The sequence below is a fragment of the Mobula hypostoma genome, chromosome 10 (assembly GCF_963921235.1).
Source record: "Mobula hypostoma chromosome 10, sMobHyp1.1, whole genome shotgun sequence".
NCBI classification, from domain to species: Eukaryota; Metazoa; Chordata; class Chondrichthyes; order Myliobatiformes; family Myliobatidae; genus Mobula; species Mobula hypostoma.
In genome coordinates this window covers 5,165,587-5,187,430 of record NC_086106.1, presented here as the reverse complement: position 1 = coordinate 5,187,430, position 21,844 = coordinate 5,165,587, and the positions used below count along the sequence as shown (strand labels likewise).

At 42.0% G+C, this 21,844-nt stretch overlaps 1 protein-coding gene across 3 annotated transcripts in view; it reads right to left on the bottom strand.

Annotated features, from left to right (window-relative positions):
* Positions 1–21,844, bottom strand: part of arhgap35a (Rho GTPase activating protein 35a) — a 206,113-nt gene that overhangs the window by 106,954 nt on the left and 77,315 nt on the right. For all 3 annotated transcript variants that reach the window (XM_063059930.1, XM_063059931.1, XM_063059929.1), the window contains one exon: positions 16,064–19,955. In XM_063059930.1, coding sequence (XP_062916000.1) covers positions 16,064–19,774 — 3,711 coding nt within the window. In that variant the 5' untranslated portion in view covers positions 19,775–19,955. The remainder of the gene's footprint in view (positions 1–16,063; positions 19,956–21,844) is intronic.

Sequence of the window (21,844 nt, the reverse complement as noted above, 5' to 3'; positions counted from 1 at the left end):
AACTTCGAAAGTCTTCTTGTGCATATACTGTGATTCATTACTTTTGCCAAGAGTCACCTTTACAGCAAGCTGACCTTGCAGGTGAGCACACAGTGCATCGATAAATTCAATACGGGCCACAGCTAATAGCTTTCAAATTATCAAACCACCTGAATAGTTCTTACCACCTCTATCGCAGAGCAAACACTTTTGTTTCAACCAGCTTCTAATCTTTCTAGCAGTCCCAAGCATGCATACTAATGATGAGGCCTACTTCTTAGGGATTGGATGTTATCCAGTACCAGACAGAAGCAACCGGGTCTACAAGCAAGGCATGCAAACTCAATGTCAACTTCATCTACAAAACGCAGGTCAGTTGAACTAACCCCGCTAAGGGAGCATGCAGGAGGCTGAGATGCGATTTTTTTTTGTCTGTGGGGGAATCAGTAATTATGGGAAAATGAGCAGGAAAGTGCAGCTCAGGCCAATGATCAGAGCATTGTGATCGTTGAATAGTGGAGCAGGCTTAGAGGGGTGGATAGTCTATTTCTATTTTTTACATCTCTGCGTTCCACTGTGGGACTTCAGCAATCCTATTGGCACAAAGTTTGAGCTGAGATTTGGAATCTTTTGAGAGAGCTTGGGCTTGCCAGCAGATTCTAGTAGTTGTTTTTCTAAACACATCTGCGTTCTGAGACTGCATTCAAATAAAAAGCACTCAGTTGCAATTCTTCAGAGCTCTTAACAGACTAGTGAACGGGAGGTGACAATATTTAGTGTAACATATAATAAATAAAGGTATTCATCAGAAACAGATTAAAATTAAAACTAGCTTTAACCTAATTTGTGTGCCTGGATGTTTTAAAATAACATTCTTTTGCAGACAAGGAATAAGAGAAAACGTCTGGTAAAATAGATGTCACATTAGACAACAAAGATTTTGCTTCCTGAATACTTTTGGGTGTATCTCATGGATCTTAGGCTGCTGATCATGAAAACCACCATGAAAATTCCCCATCCCACACCATTTCTTTTAAAATCAACTATATTTGTTATTTCAAATCCTAATTCAAGCCAGAATTACTGATGTCAAGATTAAGTTAGGCATTTTTGATCATCCACAAATCAAGTCATCAATGACAGGCAATTCGAAGAGTATCTAGAGGGACTGGGGAAAATCGTATGCTATTGTCGAAAATTTTCTTGGCCAACTACATGCAGCTGGTTGACAACATACCTCAAGCATACAAAACCATGAAGTGCAACATGTCACTAAAGATTTATTTTCTGCATTCCCATTTAGGCTTCTTCCCTGCAAATCTTGGCGCTGTCAGTGACTAGCATGGTGAAAGGTTTCACCAGGATATTGCAGTCATGGAGAAATGGTATCAGAACAACTAAAATCCATCAATACTGGCTGATTATTATTGGACACTTAAGTGACAAACCTCAGACACTGAGTACTAACCAAAATCATCAAAACGCCAAAACGTTTCAAGCTTAGTGGAACTATTACAAAGAATCAGCATTATGCAATTAAAAGCATTGTATTCAATAAAAGTGAATTTCTTTTTCCTCCCAACTCCTACGTGATATAAATAGTCTGAAATTATAGGTGCGTTCAGCTTCAGATGGTCTATCACAAAGATAAAAATTCTGAGGAAGTAACACTTCCAAAAAAAATTGTTGTCCGATGTTAGTGGTGAGATCAGCAAATAGTCTCATCAGTAATGACAATCGACCAATTCAGAACCTGGGAATTCTTCCCAGCCAGTTCAACATCACCACAAGCATGACTTCAGTAATCACCCTCACAATGCAGGACTTTCATGAAAAGAATACAAGAAAAAACTATCCACTTCAAGAAAACTTATGAACTATAGCAAACAAATAAGGATCACAAATTGTTCCAGGAGGAAAGCTGAAGATGAAGACTGCACTTCCAACTAGACAAGAGCGGAGATTGCTGAGCAACTCCCAAGTCAATGCTGATAATCACTCTCTAAAAGTCATTGTCGTTTTGCGCCATCTCGTATGACACGGGCGATCATGGTGACCATGATTGTTCTTGGCATAATTTTTCGACAGAAGTAGTTTGCCATTGCCTTCTTCTGGGCAGTGTCTTTACAAGACAGGTGACCCCAGCCATTATCAATACTCTCCAGAGATTGTCTGCATGGTGACAGTGGTGAACTAATCAGGACTTGTAAAAGTAACAGATCAAAAACACTATTTATATTCATCTATTCTTCATTGTGCAGTTGGAAAATATACTCTTATTTATTAATTAAAAGTCATAGAAAACTACAATACAGAAACAGGCCCTTTGGCCCATCTAGCCCATGCAGAACAATTCAAATTGCCTACTCCCATGGACCTGCACAGGGACTATAGCCCTCCATACCACTATCCATGTACCTATCCAAACTTCTGTGAAATGCTGAAATCGAAATTGCACCACTTACGCTAGTAGCTCGTTCCACATTCGAACGACCCTCTGAGTGAAGATGTTTCCCCTTAAACATTTCACCCTTCACTCTTAACCATGACCGCTGGTTGTAGTCCCACCCAACCTTAATGGAAAAACGCAAACACGAGGAAATCTGCAGATGCTGGAAATTCAAGCAACACACACAAAATGCTGGTGGAATGCAGCAGGCCAGGCAGCATCTATAGGAAGAAGTACAGTCGACGTTTCGGGCCGAGATCCTTCATCGTGACAAAGAGTCTCGGCCCAAAATGTTGATTGTACTTCTTCCTATAGATGCTGCCTGGCCTTAATGGAAAAAGCCTACTTGCATTTACCTCATCTATACCCCTTACACAATGAATGGAAATGTACTATGGACATACGGTCGATGTTTAGGGATCTAGTCAGGTGGAAGAAGGCAGCATACATGAGGTTTAGGAAGCAAGGATCAGATGGGTCTATTGAGGAACATAGGGAAGCAAGAAAGGACCTTAAGAAGGGGCTGAGGAGAGCAAGAAGGAGGCATGAGAAGGCCTTGGCGAGTAGGGTAAAGGAAAACCCCAAGGCATTCTTCAATTATGTGAAGAACAAAAGGACAACAGGAGCGAAGGTAGGACCGTTTAGAGATAAAGGTGGGAAGATGCGCCTGGAGGCTGCAGAAATGAGCAAGGTCCTCAATGAATACTTCACCAATGAGAAGGAACTTGGTGACGGTCAGGACAATGAGTGAGGTTGATGTTCTGGAGCATGTTGATATTAAGGGAGAGGAGGTGTTGGAGTTGTTAAAATATATTAGGACGGATAAGTCCCCGGGACCTGACAGAATATTCCCCAGGCTGCTCCATGAGGCAAGGGAAGAGATTGCTGAGCCTCTGGCTAGAACCTTTATGTCCTCTTTGTCCACAGGAATGGTACCTGAGGATTGGACAGAGGCAAATGTTGTCCCCTTGTTCAAAAAAGGTAGTAGGGATAGTCCGGGTAATTATACATCAGTGAGTCTTACGTCTGTGGTGGGAAAGCTGTTGGAAAAGATTCTTAGAAATAGGATCTATGGGCATTTAGAGAATCATGGTCTGATCAGAGACAGTCAGCATGGCTTTGTGAAGGGCAGATTGTGTCTAACAAGCCTGATAGAGGTCTTTGAGGTGGTGACCAGGTATATGATGAGGGTAGTGCAGTGAATGTGATCTATATGGATTTTAGTAAGGCATTTGACAAGGTTCCACACAGGAGGTTTATTTAGAAAGTCAGAAGGCATGGGATCCAGGGAAGTTTGGCCAAGTGGATTCAGAATTGGCTTGCCTGCGGAAAGCAGAGGGTCATGGTGGAGGGAGTACATTCAGATTGGAGGGTTGTGACTAGTGGTGTCCCACAAGGATCGGTTCTGGGACCTCTACTTTGTGATTTTTATTAATGACCTGGATGTGGGGGTAGAAGGGTGGGTTGGAAAGTTTGCAGACGACACAACGGTTGGTGGTGTTGTGGATAGTGTAGAGGATTGTCGAAGATTACAGAGAGACATTGATAGGATGCAGAAGTGGGCTGAGAAGTGGAAGATGGAGTTCAACCCGGAGAAGTGTGAGGTGGTACACTTTGGAAGGACAAACTCCAAGGCAGAATACAAAGTAAATGGCAGGATACTTGGCAGTGTGGAGGAGCAGAGGGATCTGGGGGTACATGTCCACAGACCACTGAAGGTTGCCTCACAGGTAGATAGGGTATAAGAAAGCTTATGGGGTGTTAGCTTTCATAAGTCAAGGGACAGAATTTAAGAGTCCACCCCAAGGTAATGATGCAGCTCTATAAAACTCTGGTTAGGCCACACTTGGAGTACTGTGTCCAGTTCCGGTCGCCTCACTATAGGAAGGATGTGGAAGCATTGGAAAGGGTGCAGAGGAGATTTACCAGGATGCTGCCTGGTTTAGAGAGTCTGCATTATGATCAGAGATTAAGGGAGCTAGGGCTTTACTCTTTGGAAAGGAGGATGAGAGAAGACATGATAGAGGTACACAAGATATTAAGAGGAATAGATAGAGTGGACAGCCCACACCTCTTCCCCAGGGCACCACTACTCAATACAAGAGGACATGGCTTTAAGGTAAGGGGAAGTTCAAGGGGGATATTAGAGGAAGGTTTTTTTTTTACTCAAGAGTGGTGGTGCATAGAATGCACTGCCTGAGTCAGTGGTGGAGGCAGATACACTAGTGAAGTTTAAGAGACTACTAGACAGGTAAATGGAGGAATTTAAGGTGGGGCGTAATATGGGCGGCAGGGTTTGAGGGTCGGCTCAACATTGTGGGCTGAAGGGCCTGTACTGTGCTGTACTATTCTATGTTCTATAATTCTCTATATCTCTACCAAATCTCCTGTCTTCTACATGCCAAGGAATAAAGTCCTAACCTATTCAATCTTTCCCTGTAACTCATGTCCTCTAGACCTGGCAAAATCCTTGTAAATTTTGTCTGTACTCTTTCAACCTTATTTAGATCTTTCCTGTAAGCAGGTGACCAAACTGGCACACAATACTCCAAATTAGGCCTCACAAATGTTTCACACAACTTCAGCATAACGCCCCATCTCTACTGCTCAATACTTTAATTTTGAAGGCCAATGTGTCAAAAGCCTTCTCTGCAACCTACCATACCCTACCTAGAGTTAGTTGTTGCAATTCATTTTGTTTGTAGTAAAGCGTAGTGGTTAGTGCAACACTATCACAGCTCAGGGTGTCAGGGCTCTGCAGCTCAATTTCAGCATTCCATGCAAGAAGTTTGTATATCTTTCCTGTGGAATGTGTGGGTTTCCTCACGGTGCTCCGGTTTCCTCCCACAGTCCAAAGATGTACCAGTTAGTAGCTTAATTGGCCTTTGCAAATTGTCCTGGGAAATAGGTGGGTTGCTGGGCAGTGCGGCTCGGAGAGCCAGAGGAACCTGTTCCGTGTGGTATCTCTCAATAAATAAATGCATTGCCCATCTGTCATTGGTCAAAACAGCATTACCAATTAATACGGAATTTTTTTTTTGAAAAGCAAGGGTAGGCAGCACCCTTTAACAAAAAAAATGACCTTAAGCAGAAATGTTAGGAGGTGAATAATGTGCAGAGGGCTCCAGATTAGAATCTGGATCCTTCTGCTATCCATTATCCAGGAATACCAAAAGGAGACTGTTGTATTCCAGCCCCCTTCCCCCAATCCAATAATAAACCTGTGATCATGTTGAGAGCTTCATGTACTTACCTCTGCACCCAAGAGTGAAGCAAACAAGTTCAAAAGATTTTGCAAATGGGCAATTCTAGACATACATGTCGCAGTACTGAACTTATTACATAAACCTGATATTCTCCACATACAGAGCATTTCTGATGTTTACATATCACACGTTTCAGAGATAAGCAGAGCTCTGCACTGTTTCACATTAAATGCAGAGGGCAAGCTATTTCATGAAATCAGAGAGAGCACCATACAAGGAGTCATATACATTACAATCAGAATCAGGTTTATTATCACCAGCATGTGTCGTGAAATTTGTTAACTAAGTAGCAGCAGCAATTCAATGCAATATATAATATAGAAGAGAAAAATAATAAATCAATTACAGTATACATATATTGAATAGATTAAAAATCGTGCAAAAACAGAAATATATATTAAAAAGTGAGGTAGTGTTGATGGGTTCAATGTCCATTTAGGAATCGGATGGCAGAGGGGAAGAAGCTGTTCCTGAATCACTGAGTGTGTGCCTTCAGACTTCTGTACCTCCTACCTGACGGTAACAGTGAGAAAAGCGCATGCCCTGGGTGCTGGAAGTCCTTAATAATGGACACTGTCCTTCTGAGACACCACTCCCTAAAGATGTCCTGGGTACTTTGAGGGCTAGTACCCAAAATGGAGTTGACTAAGTTTACAACCCTCAGCAACTTCTTTCAGTCCTGTGCAGTAGCACCCCCTGCCCCAGCGTAAACCTGATCAAAAGGAAAGACCTTTTAAACAGCATGCTATCAAAAGTCCGGGAGTAACATACTCCTGGTAGGGAAACAGGTAAAACTGGCAAGGTCAGGGAACCTGGGCTGACTGGAGATAGAGGCTTATGTATTTGAACCTGGGTCAAAAAATAAAGGTAGAAACAGTCACCTTGTGTACATTAAAGAAATGGAACATACACTAAGATTTTTAAAAAAGGCTAAAATATTGAGCTGTTAGAAGTAGCTGAAATTCACAGTGTGGCATTTAAAATTGCTAGTGCACCTCAAAAGTAAAATTCAGAATGTACTCATGTCTTTGCTATTTTGCTTCATGTTATTCATTTGTACAGTACCTTTTTAAAGTTTAGTTTAGAACAGTTAGAAAAACTTGCATGTTTTCTCTTCACAAAGGGAACTGCTATTTAACACTTATAATGCTGTTTCCCTCAGTAGATCCCACATGCTGTGCTCATACAACCAAATATTACCTTGGTTCTGCAGTTAGCACTTCCGGCTCCCGACAAGGCTGGAGCTTCCAACTTAATCAGGATTTGAGCACATTATCAAGGCATTTACAATATGGTTGCAAGGTGACCAAGCACTGGGAAAGCCATATTCCAAAAGAGGGAAGGAGTTGAAGGTGGTTTTGTTCATCAAGGAATCAGCATGGTGCTGAGTGAAATAAATGCAATGGATAATGTGCAATCAGTTTCTATGGAAGCAACAATTACTGGTGAAGTGGGGGGGAGGAGGGGAGGAAGGAGCCATGTATAGACAAAGCTACACACACACACACACAAAATGCTGGAGGAACTCTGCAGGTCAGGCCAGCATCTATGGAAATGAGGAAACAGTCAATGTTTTGGGCTGAGATTCTTCTTCAGGACTAGAAAGGAAGGGGGAAAAGCACCAGAATAAAAAGGTGGAGGGAGGGGAAGGAGGACAGCTCGAAGGTGAAGGGTGAAATCAGGTGGGTGGGAAAGGTAAAGGGCTGGAGAGGAAGGAATCTGATAGGAGGGGAGAGTGGACTACAAGAGAAAGGGAAGGAGGGGGGACCCAGGGGGAAGTGATAGGCAGGTGAGAAGAGGTAAAAGATCAGGGTGAGGAATAGAAGGAGAGGGGAAGGGGAGGGATTTCCTTTTCTTAAATGAGAAGAAATTGTTTTCAGGTTGGAGGCTGCCCAGATGGAATACTAGTGTGGTTCCTCCACCCGAGGGTGGCCTCACTGTGGCACAAGAGACCGTGGACCGACATGTTGGAACGGAAACAGGAAGTTCTGCTTTGGGCAGAGGGAGCAGAGGTGCTCGTATAGACAATTCCTTCAAGTGCTGCCCCTCAATAGGACAAAGCATAAATAGGGAACTATCAAAAGGAAGATGAGCAGAGAAATGCCGTAATGGGTGATATTTATTGGACTGATCAAACCATCAAAGGCACAGTGGAAAAGAACTTGTGGAATTTGTCAGGGACTGCTTCTTGTAGAACGTCCCCAGAAACAGCTTAGTTTAGTTTTGGCCGTGTCTTCTAATAAAGTAGAATTAATAAATCATGCTGTGTTAAAGATCCTCTAGGGAGGAGCCATCAAAATATTGTAGAATTTCAGATACAATTTGAGGTCAAAAAACCCAGGGTCCATAACCAATACCATTTATGCAATCCACTTCACACCGAGACCTAGCTCAGAGGATAAGCTGAAGCAGATATTTAAACAGCTAATCCAAAACACTTGGCAGAAATTTATCCTAATTAGAAAAAGAGATCCCAGGAGAAAGAGGAACATGCCTGCTAAAATCTTGTTAACTTAACAAAGGAGGTCAAAGAAAATATTTAATCAAGGACTAAAGCATATAAAGTGACAAGGGACTGTGGAACAACACAGAATTAGGGCGGTACAGTAATGTAGTGGTTAGCACAACACTTTACAGTACAGGTGATCCAGGGTCAACACTCTCTGCTGTCTGTAAGGAGTTTGTATGTTCTCCCTGTGGCTGCGTGGGTTTGCTCTGGGTGCTCTGGTTTCATCCTATGGTCTAAAGATGCACCGGTTGGTAAGTTCACAAACACGAGAAAATCTGCAGATACCAGAAACCCAGAGAAACACACAAAATACTGGAGAACCAATTCTCATTTCTAGCTGAGACCCTTCATCAGGATCTGATGCCTTTTGTTCGCCAATTGGTAGGTTAATTGGTCAATGCAAAATGTTCCATGCTTAGGCTTAGATTAAAACGGGGGACTGCTAGGTGGCGTGGCTTGAAGGATCAGAAGGGCCTATTCCATGCTATATCTCAATAAATAAATACAAGTTGGGAATTTTAGAAAAACCAACAGTGGGAGATTGAGGAGGAAGAAATTGATGGAGGCAAAATATGACAAGATCAGAAGCAAACAGTAAAGTATTTCTGGATATAAAAAGGAAGAGAATGACTTAGTGTGGTCTGGTCCCAATGACTCACATGTAAGGATTTTAAAAGAAAGCAGTCGTGGAGTTAATGCAACCATGGTTGAAGTTTTTCAAAACTCACTAAGTTCAAGGAAGATACCAGCGGACTAGAGAATCACAAATATGACTTCATTTTTATTTTAAAAGGATGGAAGGCTTGTTATTCTAATACCCATTGCTGGCAATAAGAAGTCAACAAATTAAGAAAAACTGCTAGTCATTTAGAAAAAAAGTAAAGTAATCAAACCAAATCATGATAGTTTTGTGCACGATAAATCATGTTTGACAAATTTGTTAGGAGTTCTTTGATGGTGTAATATGTAGAATTGATTGAAGGAAACCTACAGATGAGGAGTACTTGAATTTTCAGAAGGTATCTTGACAATTTGCCACATAAAAGCCTGGTGCACAAGAGCATATAATATTAGGGAACGATGCAAACTTGGACTAAGTTCGCTGCCGTAGGCAGCCATGGAAGCTAAGACACTAGGTATATTTAAGGCAGAGGTTGTTAGATTCTTGATTAGTCAGGGCATGAAGGGATACAGGGAGAAGGCTGGAGATTGGGGCTGAGGGGGAAAATGGATCAGTCATGATGAAATGGTGGAGAAGACTTGATGGGCCAAATGGTCTAGTTCTACTCCTATATCTTAGGATTTCATAACTGAAGCTTGGTTACTGCAGAGAAAACAGAATAAATGTGGCTTTTTTAAGCTATGAGAATGTACCTTGTTGTTAGTTAAGTAATTGTTGTCCATCAGTTTTTAATTGACAATTAATACAATAGCATAGTTGTTAGGATAACGCTATTGCAGCACCAGCTGTAAAATCCCTGTTGCTGCGTGCAAGGAGTTGGTATGTTACCCTGTGACTGCACGAGTTTCCTTCCACAGTCCGAACACTAGGATTAGTAAGTTGTGGGCATGCTATGTTGGCGCTGGAAGCAGAGCTACACTCACAGGCTGCCCAGCACATTGCTCAATGATTTGATTTGCCACAAACGCGTTCACTGTATGGTTTGATGTAGATGTGACAAATAAAGCTAATCTTTATCTTAATTTACAACTTTTATCAATGACTTGAAACTACTTGAAACATGACCTTGAAGGGGCTATCGGGACTTTGGAAGTGAACATAGATAGCTTGAATGAGTGGGTAAGCTCTTAGCAAATGAAGCTTATGGACATCACAGTAGTGTAGTGGTTCACACAACACTTTACAGTACCAGCGACCAGGGGTTCAATTCTCGCCGCTGCCTGGAAAGAGTTTGCAAGTTCTCCCCATGGCTGCGCGGGTTTCCTCTCACAGTCCAAAGATGTCCCAGTTGGAAGGTTAATTGCTCATTGTAAATTGTCCAGTGATTAGGCTAGGATTAAATCAGGAGATTGTTGGGTGGCACGGCTCGACTCGAAGGGCCACGCTGCATCTCAATAAGTAAATATATAAATAGATACGGCGCATTACACTGATATAGCATGGCATGCCAACAATGATGAGACAGCTCACAGAGAGCAGGTTGAAGAGCTTGAGGCCTGGTGCCAGGTAAATAACCTCTTCCTCAATGTCAACAAGATGAAGAAGATGATTATCAGCTTCAGGAGAACTCACACCACTCACATCCCTCTTTACACCAGCAGCACAGCAGTGGAAACTACAAGCAGTTTCAAACTCCCAGGAGCACAAATCGTGCACGGCCTCTCATGGTTCTAGAACACAACCTCCACAGTCAAGAGATCTCACCAATGCCTATACTTTTTGAAGAGGCTGAAGATTATTACAACTTTCTACAGATGCACAAGAGAGGGAGCATCCTAACAAGCTGCATCCCTGTATGGGATGGAAACTATACTGCTGCGGATAGGAGGGCTCTACAACGGGTAATTAACCTGCCAATGCATCATTGCCACCATCCTCCCCACCGTCAAGGTGATATATACAGAAAGGTACCAGAGGAAGGGCTGCAATATCATGAGGGATCCCACCTAGCTTGTTCATGATTGTCCCACTCCCATAAAGGAAGAGACTATGAAGCATCCATACCAGGACCACCAGACTTAAAAATCAGCAACTTCCCCCAAGCCATCAGGCTAATGAACACCTCCACCCATTTACCCATCACACAACACTCCCCACTTCATCACTTCCTGTCAGAATCACCCTACACCGAGTGTCACTTGCATACATAGACTGATGATTGTACATAATGCTCATCTTAAGTATATATATTTTTCTGTTTATATTATTGTGTTCTCTCTGCTTATTGTGATTATTTTAGGCTGCATCAGATCCGGATTTCATTCTCCTTTACATTTGTATACCGATGAATGACAAACAATCTTGAATCTTGAAAGTGGGAGGAATCCTAAAGGCAGACCGTTATTTCAACTAGAGAAGATGCTTGTAGAAGACCACACAATAAAAAGGGCTCGTGCACAGGTCGCAAAAAAAATTAGCAAGCAGATGCAGCAAGTGATGCATATTTGCCCTTATCTACGGGTTGGTTGGAGATTCAAGTACTGTTACACAAATAGAGCACTGCTGAAGTACCCTGCACAAGCTAGGTCCCTGTATGTAAGAAAGGCATCTGAAAGAGGAATTCCAAAGGATTCGCTAGGGACAAGAGAGTTGCCTTGTCACAACCAGCTACGGTAATTAACAAAGGGTAATCTCACTGAAGCCCTAGTTGGCATGATAGACTACAGGGTGAGATGTTCCCATGAGCAGGAGAATCTCCATCAAGACATAGCCTTTGCTGCTCCCAACTTCCAAGCTCATGCAGGCCTCACCATTTTGTAAGAATCCCATCCCTGTGTGGTATGGAAACTAAAAAGGGCTTGGGGGGGGGGGTGATGCTTTTGCTGAGGCAGGTGGAGGAAGGGTTGATGCTTTGCTGCTGCTTGTGCGTGAGAGGGGAGAGGGGGCGGTTTCAGGGTTTTACTGCTTTTCTCTTATTCATTCTTTGGGGTTTTTCTTCTGTTTCGTGGACGTCTGCGAAGATCAAGAGTTTCAGGTTGCATACTATAGACATTCTCTGATATTAAATGGAATCACTGAACTTCAAATATGGCCTCAAGTATGCCCATTTTATTCACTCTACTGATGACGGCCACATCTTCTGTCAAATCCCTATAGAGCAATCTACTTCTTTAAAACTACTTTGAAAGTACACAGAGCACAAAGTTTGCTTGAGGAACAGTACATCATCTTCTGATTGGCCACAATGATCTTTTGGTCGAAGTTTTTCCAGAAACATCAGTTTTTTTACAAATTTAAGAGTATTTTCACTCGTGCCAGCAAGTTTCAGACCAGGACTAAAGCCAAGTATCCTGAGCCTACTGGTCAAATCCAGGAATTTCCTGGTTGCATTCTACCACTAGCTGGTTATATCACTATTTTCTATGGAGCCACTAATGCACAGGATCAGAAAAAGCTCCAGCCTTCCCATCATTGAGGACACCTTCAAGATGAGGTAGCTCAAGATGGCAGTACCCATCACTAAGGACTTCACCATCTGGGACATGTCCTCATCTCATTAGTACCACTGGAGAGGTGGTACAGGAGCCTGAAGACACACACAATGTTTTAAGATCAGCTTCATTCTCTCCACCATCAGATTTCTCAAAGTTCTAAGTAAATTTACCATCAAAATACATGTCAATATATACTGCCCTGAGATACATTTTCTTGCTGTCATTCACAGTAGAACAAAGAAATACAATAGAATTGATGCAAAACAACAAACTTCACGACAGACATCAATAATGATAAACCTGATTCTGACTCTGGCCATTGAAATTCGTGGTCTTGCAATGGAATGCAATCTGGGAATCTGCTTGCAGATTCTCCACCAGCTGGAATGCTGAAGGGCCCATAATCCCATTTATTTGATGGAAAAGTTGGTAGCAACAAGCTACATTTCTAATTTTTTAAATTACTGTCATTTTAGTTAATTTTGTAAATGATTAATTAACTAAATAATATTTATTTTTTAAATTATTAGCAATACCAGGCTTATGGCAGCATTGAAAATAGAAAGAACTTGATCGAACTCAGTAGTTATGATTTTCCTTCCTTGGGCTGCAGATCCACAGTTATCTTGATATTGTCATTATGAACTGTTATAATACTGCTAATTCATGCCAGTTGTCTTTGAGGTTAGTTTTATACACTAATACACTGCATAAACTGATCAGTTTGCTTTTTTCCCAGCATTTTTTCTTGAGTAATACTCAATTAATCACTTTAAATTATTCCTGCCAACAGTGAAATTTGCATCTCAAAATCCACAGGTATAATCAAAACAGGTTTAGAATGTAAATGTGTGAAACATGACAGTCACTTCAAGTCTGATTCAGAGTACCAAGTGGCAATTAAAAGACAAAATTTAATGCGGTAAGCATGACAGTGACAGAACTTGAAGACAATAATAATAACCACAAAGCCACTAATCACATAATATATTTTTCTTACTGTAAAGAAAAGTTATTGAATTAGAAATACAGACAAGGCCTTCAGCCTACCAGTTCTATGCTAGTCTTTACTCTTCTACACTAACTCCAGTTGCCTGAATTTGAATAATAACTTATGTTGCTTTCCTGTCTTAAACACTTGTCTAAATATCTCTTAAGCTTAGTAATTTCACCTGACTCCAGCACTTCCTCTGAAAGCGCATACAAGGTATTAACCATTATAATAAAATCTACTTTTAAAAACCCTCCTCAAACCTTAATTATATGCCCTCATTTTTGATAGCCCTAATCATGGGAACAATTCTGACCATCTACACCCTATCTATCCTCCAAGAGGACCACAACCTTGTCGTAGGATTGAAGGTTTGCGTGCCTCAATGACCCGGAGAGCTATGCTGGCTGAAGCCAAGGCTTTATGCTTTGGCGCTTGGTAGGGTCACCCATGCCAAACAGGTCAAAGGGTAGAGGTCAGACTAAGAGCAGTCCACCGGTCCCCCAGATCTGGGGTTCGGCTCAGGGATAACAACCCTTAATGGTAAACTGAAACAGCGATGAAGAATCTTTTTATATCTGTGTACAACTGTATGGAGATGGAGGACCTTCATTGCTGCCCCAAACGTCAGCAGCGTAATAGACAGTGAGACCCTATCTATGTGCCTTGATATTTTATATAGCACTTTAGAACACCCGTTCAAGCCTCCTCCATTCCAGCAAAAAGAAATTAGCCTACCTGCCCATAAAGTCAATGGGTAAAATAATTGTCAATCCTTTTAAGTAGATAATGAATTTTTAGCCCAACTTTCTTTGGGGGGGGGGGAAGAGAAACAGGTAGTTAAATTTAGCTTAACTTTCTTGAAATTAATTTTTCCTTCCCTTTCATAAATTTTAAAAACTCATAAGACAAACATACTCTGTTAAATAACTGGCTTAAGCCAAAAAGGGATTTAATTTTTCAAAAGGCAAGTTCGGTAGATTTAATATTCTACCACACTAGTAGAGTTTGTTCCCTCCCATAAGTCAGTTGGAGACGCGCAAGGGGAAGTTGGGGGGAGGGGGTCATTTGGGAGGGAGAGGCTGACGTCATAGCCCAAGTTGGAGGAGTCCATTCAATGCTCTGAAAACACACTTCACATTCATCAGCCTATCATCTTCCCCTCCGTGCAATACAGCCCTCACCAATTATCAGCCTACTGTCCTCCCCTCCGTGCAATACAACGCTCACCAATCAACCTACCATCCACCTTTCAAGAAAGTTAAGCTAAGCTTAATTACCTGGTGTTTCTCTCTCCACTCCCCACCAAAGGTTGGCTAAATATTCACTCCCTCTGTGCAATACAGTGTTCACTGATTGTCAATAGCCTCCACCATCTCATGTCAAAAATTGAAACCGATTCAACCAAATAAACATGGTGCTACTGTGCATTACCATACAGGGCTGAGAGGCCTCTAATGAAATTGCTAATGGGCACTGCACATTGTGCGAAGTTCAAAAAAATAACACTTTTTTTTTAAATCACAAACTCTTGCAGAATCTAGGGTTCTGTGGAACCCCGACTGAGAAACCCTACTCTATTCGATAGCATTCCTTAAAGCCTCATGGGTTAATATGTGCTAGCCCAATCAAAACTTCCCAGTTTGATTCATCCTGCATTTATCAGGAAAAAATTCAATCTGATCTATAATGTACAGATTCACTGCTGTCCACAACACTTAACTATTTCTATAATCTGCAAATTTAGTAATTATAAGTTACAAAGACCATGGTACCAATCGCTAAAATCCACCATTGACCACAGTTTTCCAATAGGAAAAGCATCCTTCCATCACTAGCTCATCGCACCCCATTGAATATTGAAAAGTCTGGGTAGAGTGGATGAGGAAGAATTATCGGGAAGTCTAGGACGAGAGCGGACAGCCTCAGAATTCAGGGACATACATTTGGAACAGAGGTGAAGAAAAATTTCTTTAGCCAGAGGGTGGTGAATCTGTGCAATTCTTTGCCATAGGTGGCTGTACAGACCAAGTTTTTGGGTGTATTTAAGGTGGAGGGTGATAGGAGAAGGCAGGAGAATGGCTTTGAGAGGGATAATAAATCAGCCATAATGAAATAGCAGAACTGACTCGATGGGTTGAACTGGGTAATTCTGCTCCTATATCTTATGGTCTTAACCTTGTAGATCAGCCTACCATACAGGACGTCATCAAGCACCTTGTGTTCACAATGACAACATCAAACATCTGTCGTCATTAACCTTTTTATTCATCTCCTCAAAATATTCATACTACAGGCACTGGATTTTCCCCACAAAGCCAAGCTAACTATGGTCTCTGCCTTTCCAAACATACATATATCCCACCTCCTATTGACTTTTCCTCAGTTATTTCTCCACAAATACCAAACACTCGCCAGCCTTCTCTGATAAAGGAAGATCAGCTAACTTCCAATCCTCTGGCACCTCATCTACGGCTAACAAAAATCTCCATTAGAACCCCTGCTTACCCCTTATTCCAGATAGTAACCTCGGGCAGATCTCATCCAACCTGGGGATAATCTAATTATTAATAGAGCAAGACATGATACCCCTTACCTTAAAACAGAGGTTCCAAACTGGGACCCACAGACCCCTCAGTTAATGGTAGAGGTAAATGCATGAAAAAAGGTTGGGAACCCCTGCCTTAAGGATAAGTCTGTGTACGTTTGCTCAAACGTTTTGGAAAGAATTCTGAGAAAGGAACGCATCTTACCTTTGACGCTGGCCTTCTCAAGCTACGAAGGAGCTTCCCTCGCTTTGACTCATCTCCATCTGTTTCGTAAGTACTGGCTGAATTTTCTCCCTTGGTCAATGATGAATCAGCTTCCGCTTTCTTCTGTGACAAGGACCCCAGTTCATCATCACTCCCAACACTGAAGCTTGTGCGATAACTTGCAAACTTGCCTAATTTCTTGGACCGATCTCTGTACAACGATGGTTTGCTGACAGATGAAAGTTTCCTCTGACGGTCCAGGGAGCTAATATCCATCTCACTATCTGATCCATTGCCGCTTCCATTCGACTGCGACTTGGCAGAAATAGAATTCCTGATGGTTATAATTTTGCCCTGGGTACTGTCATGCGGTACCGAGTATATATTCTCTTCATCCCCTCTCGGTCTTACCAACGTGTCTATTGGCTCTGCATAATCCGAGGTGAAGGACCCATCGTCAGAAGGCGCCCAGCTTACAGTTGAAGACTTTCTCTGCATTTCTTTGCTTCCTGGTTCTTTCCCCTCAGTGGGATCCATTTTCTTCACCAGTTTGTCAAAATGTACCATCGGCTTTGGTTTTACTGGAGGAGGTACTTTGTTACTTAGCCTCTCAAAAGAACTAAGAGTGCTGCTCAGCAAGTAGTTTTCATTCCCCTCAAGGTCCATAGAGAGCTTGGACTGCTCTTTGATCACCAGAGTCCCGGAAGTCTCATCCCGTGCAGCATAAGGTGGTGGACCTTCAATATCCTCATCATAATCAAAGCAATTTGAATTGTTGAGGGGTGAGCTGGGCCTTGGAGAAAAGCCAAACACTTCTTCCGTATTACTGCATGCCTCGGCCGCGTTATCATACATGTGTGAAGCTTCAACAATGGTTTTCTTTTCAGCTGCATCTCTGAAGAATGGGGCAAAGATCTCCACATTGTGCTGAAAGGAATACCCACCAGTTATTTTGGCGAATTTTCCACAGATCTCTTGAGCAATTTCTTGGCCTTCTTCAACCTGGTCCCGCGACACATCGCCCTCCAATCCTTCAGCCCCGTCAGTGACTGCTACTAACTGAATAGGAATAATATCCTGCACGTCTGACAAAAAAGCTCTGAGCATGGCCAAGGAAGCTTTGCGTCTTGCTAAGTAAAAAATAATGTACCCATGGACTAATTGGTTTTTTCTTATGTTGAAAGAGGAATGATAGGAGAGAATAGATAGCTCGACACGCTTACGTGCTGTTCCAATTGGTAACTCAAGCATGACTGAATTACTGTTCCCAGGTTGCGATGAACTACAAAAATGAGGTTGAATAATGGACAAGAGAACTTCATCCACACCAAAAAGGTCACCACACATCAAACACATGACTATTCGGAGATCTGCATCAGTTAAGTCTTTAATGCTTGGGGAAGAGCTTACGAGATTCAAATTACGTTTCATAGTGTCTAACAAGCCTTTTAGGGCCTGATTGATTTGTAGTTCACTGAAATTTCGTCCAGAACCCACACTGTGAGAAGTTACATCAACAAAAAGGCATTGCAGTTTGTTGGCAAGTTGTTGGCCATGGTTCCTCAACGTCTGTAGTGTTTCTCCACCACTCTCCCTTTTGTAAGCCAGAACTAGTGTTAGAGGCAGCTGCGCTAAATGATTGTCCTTTCGATCCAAAGTTGATCCTTTCAGTTTCTCTAAGCTCTCTTTTATGTAATACAGAGATTCTTTGGAGTTGTACAGGCAAAGGCAACCGTGAGGCTGAAAGGTTGGTGTCTGAAAGGAATTAACCCGATGTTTCACATTACCTTCTATTGGTCGCAATGACAGCTCATACATTTTCCCCTCAAGAACGTACTTATCATCCGTACACAGCACTCGAATTTCATTAGCCAGTTCATGTGCAAGTCCATCCTTGCCAAGCAGTACAAGGTTGAGCTTGTCGGCATTAGAGTCCGAATGAGAGTTCAGATGGCTTCGATCTGAAGATCGATAAAATTTTGCAGCCAACAACTGCTCAACTTTGCTATCAATACAGTTCTGACTGTTTGGACATGTCTCCTTGGTTGGATGATATACAAAATGAATATGTTTTAACACAAGAGCATCTCGTTCAGCTTGCAGTTTCTGAAGTGCCTTAAATCGTTGCTCATCTCCTAAAACATCCTGGATGAGACCCATTTTCTCCTTGCTAGGTTTGGCATCCAACTCCAATTCATAAAATAACTCTGAATATTCTAAAAGCAGTTCTTGAAATTGATCCTTGGCTTTATCTATAATCTCGCGTTGATGTCTACTGTAAATATCTTGGTATTCCTGCTCTTGGAGCCACTGATAGAATTCCTCATTCATAACAAAACTTCTAGCCTCTTCCCATGGTTTTCCAGGGGTTATGAAGGGCGACGATGACAGATTTTCCTTAAAGGCCCTCCTCATTTCATCTCTTGTTCTTTCATTCTTCAGCTTTTCTAAATGCTTTCTGAATTGATCTTCAGCACATTTCCCGGCCAACAAGTCAAATGGAATCCGGGTGTCATCCATTTTATCAATATGATCAGTTTTATCCCAGGGTGTTTCACTCAGCACAACAAACCAGGCTGCAAAGTCCTGCTTGGTCTTTAACCTCTGCTGTGCCATGGTCCAGTTCAAGTTCTCAATCTCATTCAGATCGGGGAAAAGGGCATCAAGCGCTAGCACAAGTTTATTGAGGTACTTGTTCTTTAAGTGATCAATGTGCCTCTCTTTGAGCATTAAAATGTGCTGCAAGAACAGTTTTTTGGCCTTTGGGGTTCCTTCGAGATGCACATAGTCCAGGAATTCAGATTTCATATGCATTTTCCTAGTGGCATTTGTCCAACTTTCATTATAATGGACGACACACTGGCTAATGATGAAGTCATATTTGTCTTTTGCATTAGCTATTAGTTGACTTTGTTGTTTTAATGCTTCATAGTATGGAATTATTTTAGGCCTTGACCGACTTTTGTCTATCAACTGCACCAAAGTACTGAAGGCCAATTCCACATTGACATTTGATCGTGCTGACGTCTCCACCACCTGGAGGTTCTTTTTAGTCATGGCAAAGGAGTGAGCTTCACGGATGTATCGCTCCACCCCTTCGTCGCATTTTGTCAGCACCACCACGATAGGTTTCTTTGTTTTTATTATTTGGTTATACAAGTTCGTGATAAATCTAAGCTGGTCCTCAAAATTTCTGTTCATACCCCGGCTGACATCTATGCAGAGGAGGAAGCCATCAATTAAGAGCTTCCCTTCTGGCATCTGCTTCTGTTCAAAGTCTTGTTCCAGACCCAACTGGTCAGTGCAAATATACATCAACTTTTCAGCAGATGCCAATTTGGTTGCTGCTGCACGTTTAATGTAAGGTTGCAGAGCAGTGCTCCGGTGAGGCTGAAACGTCTGATCGTCAATGAACTCTGTCTGTTCCACCACGTGAATTCGACATTCCACTCCTTCCTCCACCGCTCTAGCTACCTCACCCCAGTACAAAAAATGGTCATTGTTAACAACTCGGCCCCCAAAGTCACTGGTGCTGAGGACCGATGTGTGGTCAAGATGAAAATGATCAGCTTTAGGGCGTACAAATCGATTGCAGAAGCAAGACTTGCCAACACCACATTGGCCTTTATCCTTCTCCGTCCCAGACAATCCCACCACACTGATGTTGTAACTTGGGATCCGAGCATCCTGTTTTTTTGCCATCATAAGCATCCAATCATCCTGATACGGTCAACAGCATGTTAGTAGTTGTACCTACTCTCAAGTACAGTACCACTAGAGGTCTTCTGGCAAGCTGAAGGGTGCGGAGTTACAGACAGGCACCTTTTGCAACACCAGCTTCAAACCCCATGTTTCCGTGGTCCCCAGTATTACGATGTGGTCCTAATAATACCTTGTGAAAGAAAAACAAGACAAAAGGAACATTCATTAGGATAGGAGATGAAACTGCAATGGAGATAGATAAGTTTTGCATCTGACTAAATTTTGTAAAAGATACATAACAATGGTGCCTTTTCAAACTTGTACTTTTAGCAGCAGCGACTTAAAGACATAAAGAGTAGCTTATTTATCATATGTACATCGAAACATACAGTGCAATGCATCATTCGTAATCAGTGACCAACATAGCCCGCAGGTGTCACCATGCTTCTGACGCCCAATGATCGATTTTGCAACTTGCACCATGAAGTAGTGTGCCAACCATGATGCTACGTGTCACAATTAAAGCCGATGAACTATTACAAAGGATTAAAGGATAATTTTGAAAATCAACTATTGTACTCAACCTAATTTTACCAAGAGAACAGTTCAGCACAGGAACAAGCCCTTCAGCCCACAACCCATAACATGCCAACCATGATATCTGGTACAAAAGCAACAAAAATGGTAAATGCTGAACAGACTGAGTAAATGCTTCAAGTCAAGGACACTCCATTTGAACTGGGAAAGCGAGAAAACGAGTTAGTTTTATGTGGGAGAAAGGGCAAGACCAAGGGAACACTTGATAAGGCAAGGCCAATCATTTTGCCCCAACACAGGTATAAAAAGCATTCCTTAAGGCAGCCATTTTTATACCATGGACCCCACCATTAACCAAGATGTTAGAAACCACTGGTCTGTTTTAGTAATACATTTTATAGCATTTGTACATTTTAACAAACTCATGTTTCTCACACTCACTGGCACATTATCCACGTGATGTATTTTTAAAAATTAATGTAATTTTTAAAATTATGTAGCCCATTAACTAATTCATTCTTATCCAAGCAATTTTCTTTCTTATCTATAAAACTGATAGATTTTTCAGAAGTGCCACCTTACACCATTTAGCATCAATTCCCCTCTAAGCATAGTTTCTCAGTTTTTCATTAGTTTGCTTAGTACCTATATGATAGTACTCGAAAATAAAATGAAATCTTGGAATTAAGACTTGCCATTTTTGACTCCCAGAAGAACCCCCAAGTATCAGAGTATCAAGGATCCTACAGAGGGGCCTGCAGACCACAGGTTGGGAACCCCTGCCTTAAGGTAATTTGCATGTGTTGCTTGCATAGCTTCCAATATGCATTCCATTTGGTGCTCAACATGTGTGGCCTCCATACTGGAGAAACCAAAAGCTGATTGGGTGACTGCTTTAAGAGGTTCATACCCCAGGAGTGATTGGCCTTCCAGCTGATGCTCCCCTCTTCTGCCCCCCATTCCCAACTTGATAATCCCATGACACTGATGTAACTTGGGATCTGCATATCCTATTTCTTTGCCATCTCAGTTATCTCATCATCCTGACAGTATTCGCACCTACTCTCATTACAGTACAACTGTAGGTCTCCTGGTAATCTGAAGGGTGCGGAGTTACAGACACATTTTGTGACAACAGATCCAAAATGCTGGAGGAACTTGCTTTTCCCCAGGGCTGAAATGGCTAACACGAGGGGGCATAGTTTTAAGGTGCTTGGAAGTAGGTACAAAGGGGATAAGTTTTTCCACGCAAAGAGTGGTGAATGTATGGAATGCACTGCCAGTGAAAGTGGTAGAGGCGGATACAATAGGGTCTTTTAAGAGACTCTTAGATAGGTACACGGAGCTTAAAGACAGAGGGCTATGCAGTAGGGAAATTCGAGACAGCTTCTAGAGTAGGTTACACGGTTAGCACAACATTGTGGGCCGAAGGGCCTGTAACGTGCTGTAGATTTTCTAGGTTCTATGTTCTAATTCAGCAAGCCATGCAGCATCTTATGGAAGAGAGTAAACAGTTGATGCCTTGGGCCAAGTTCCTTCATC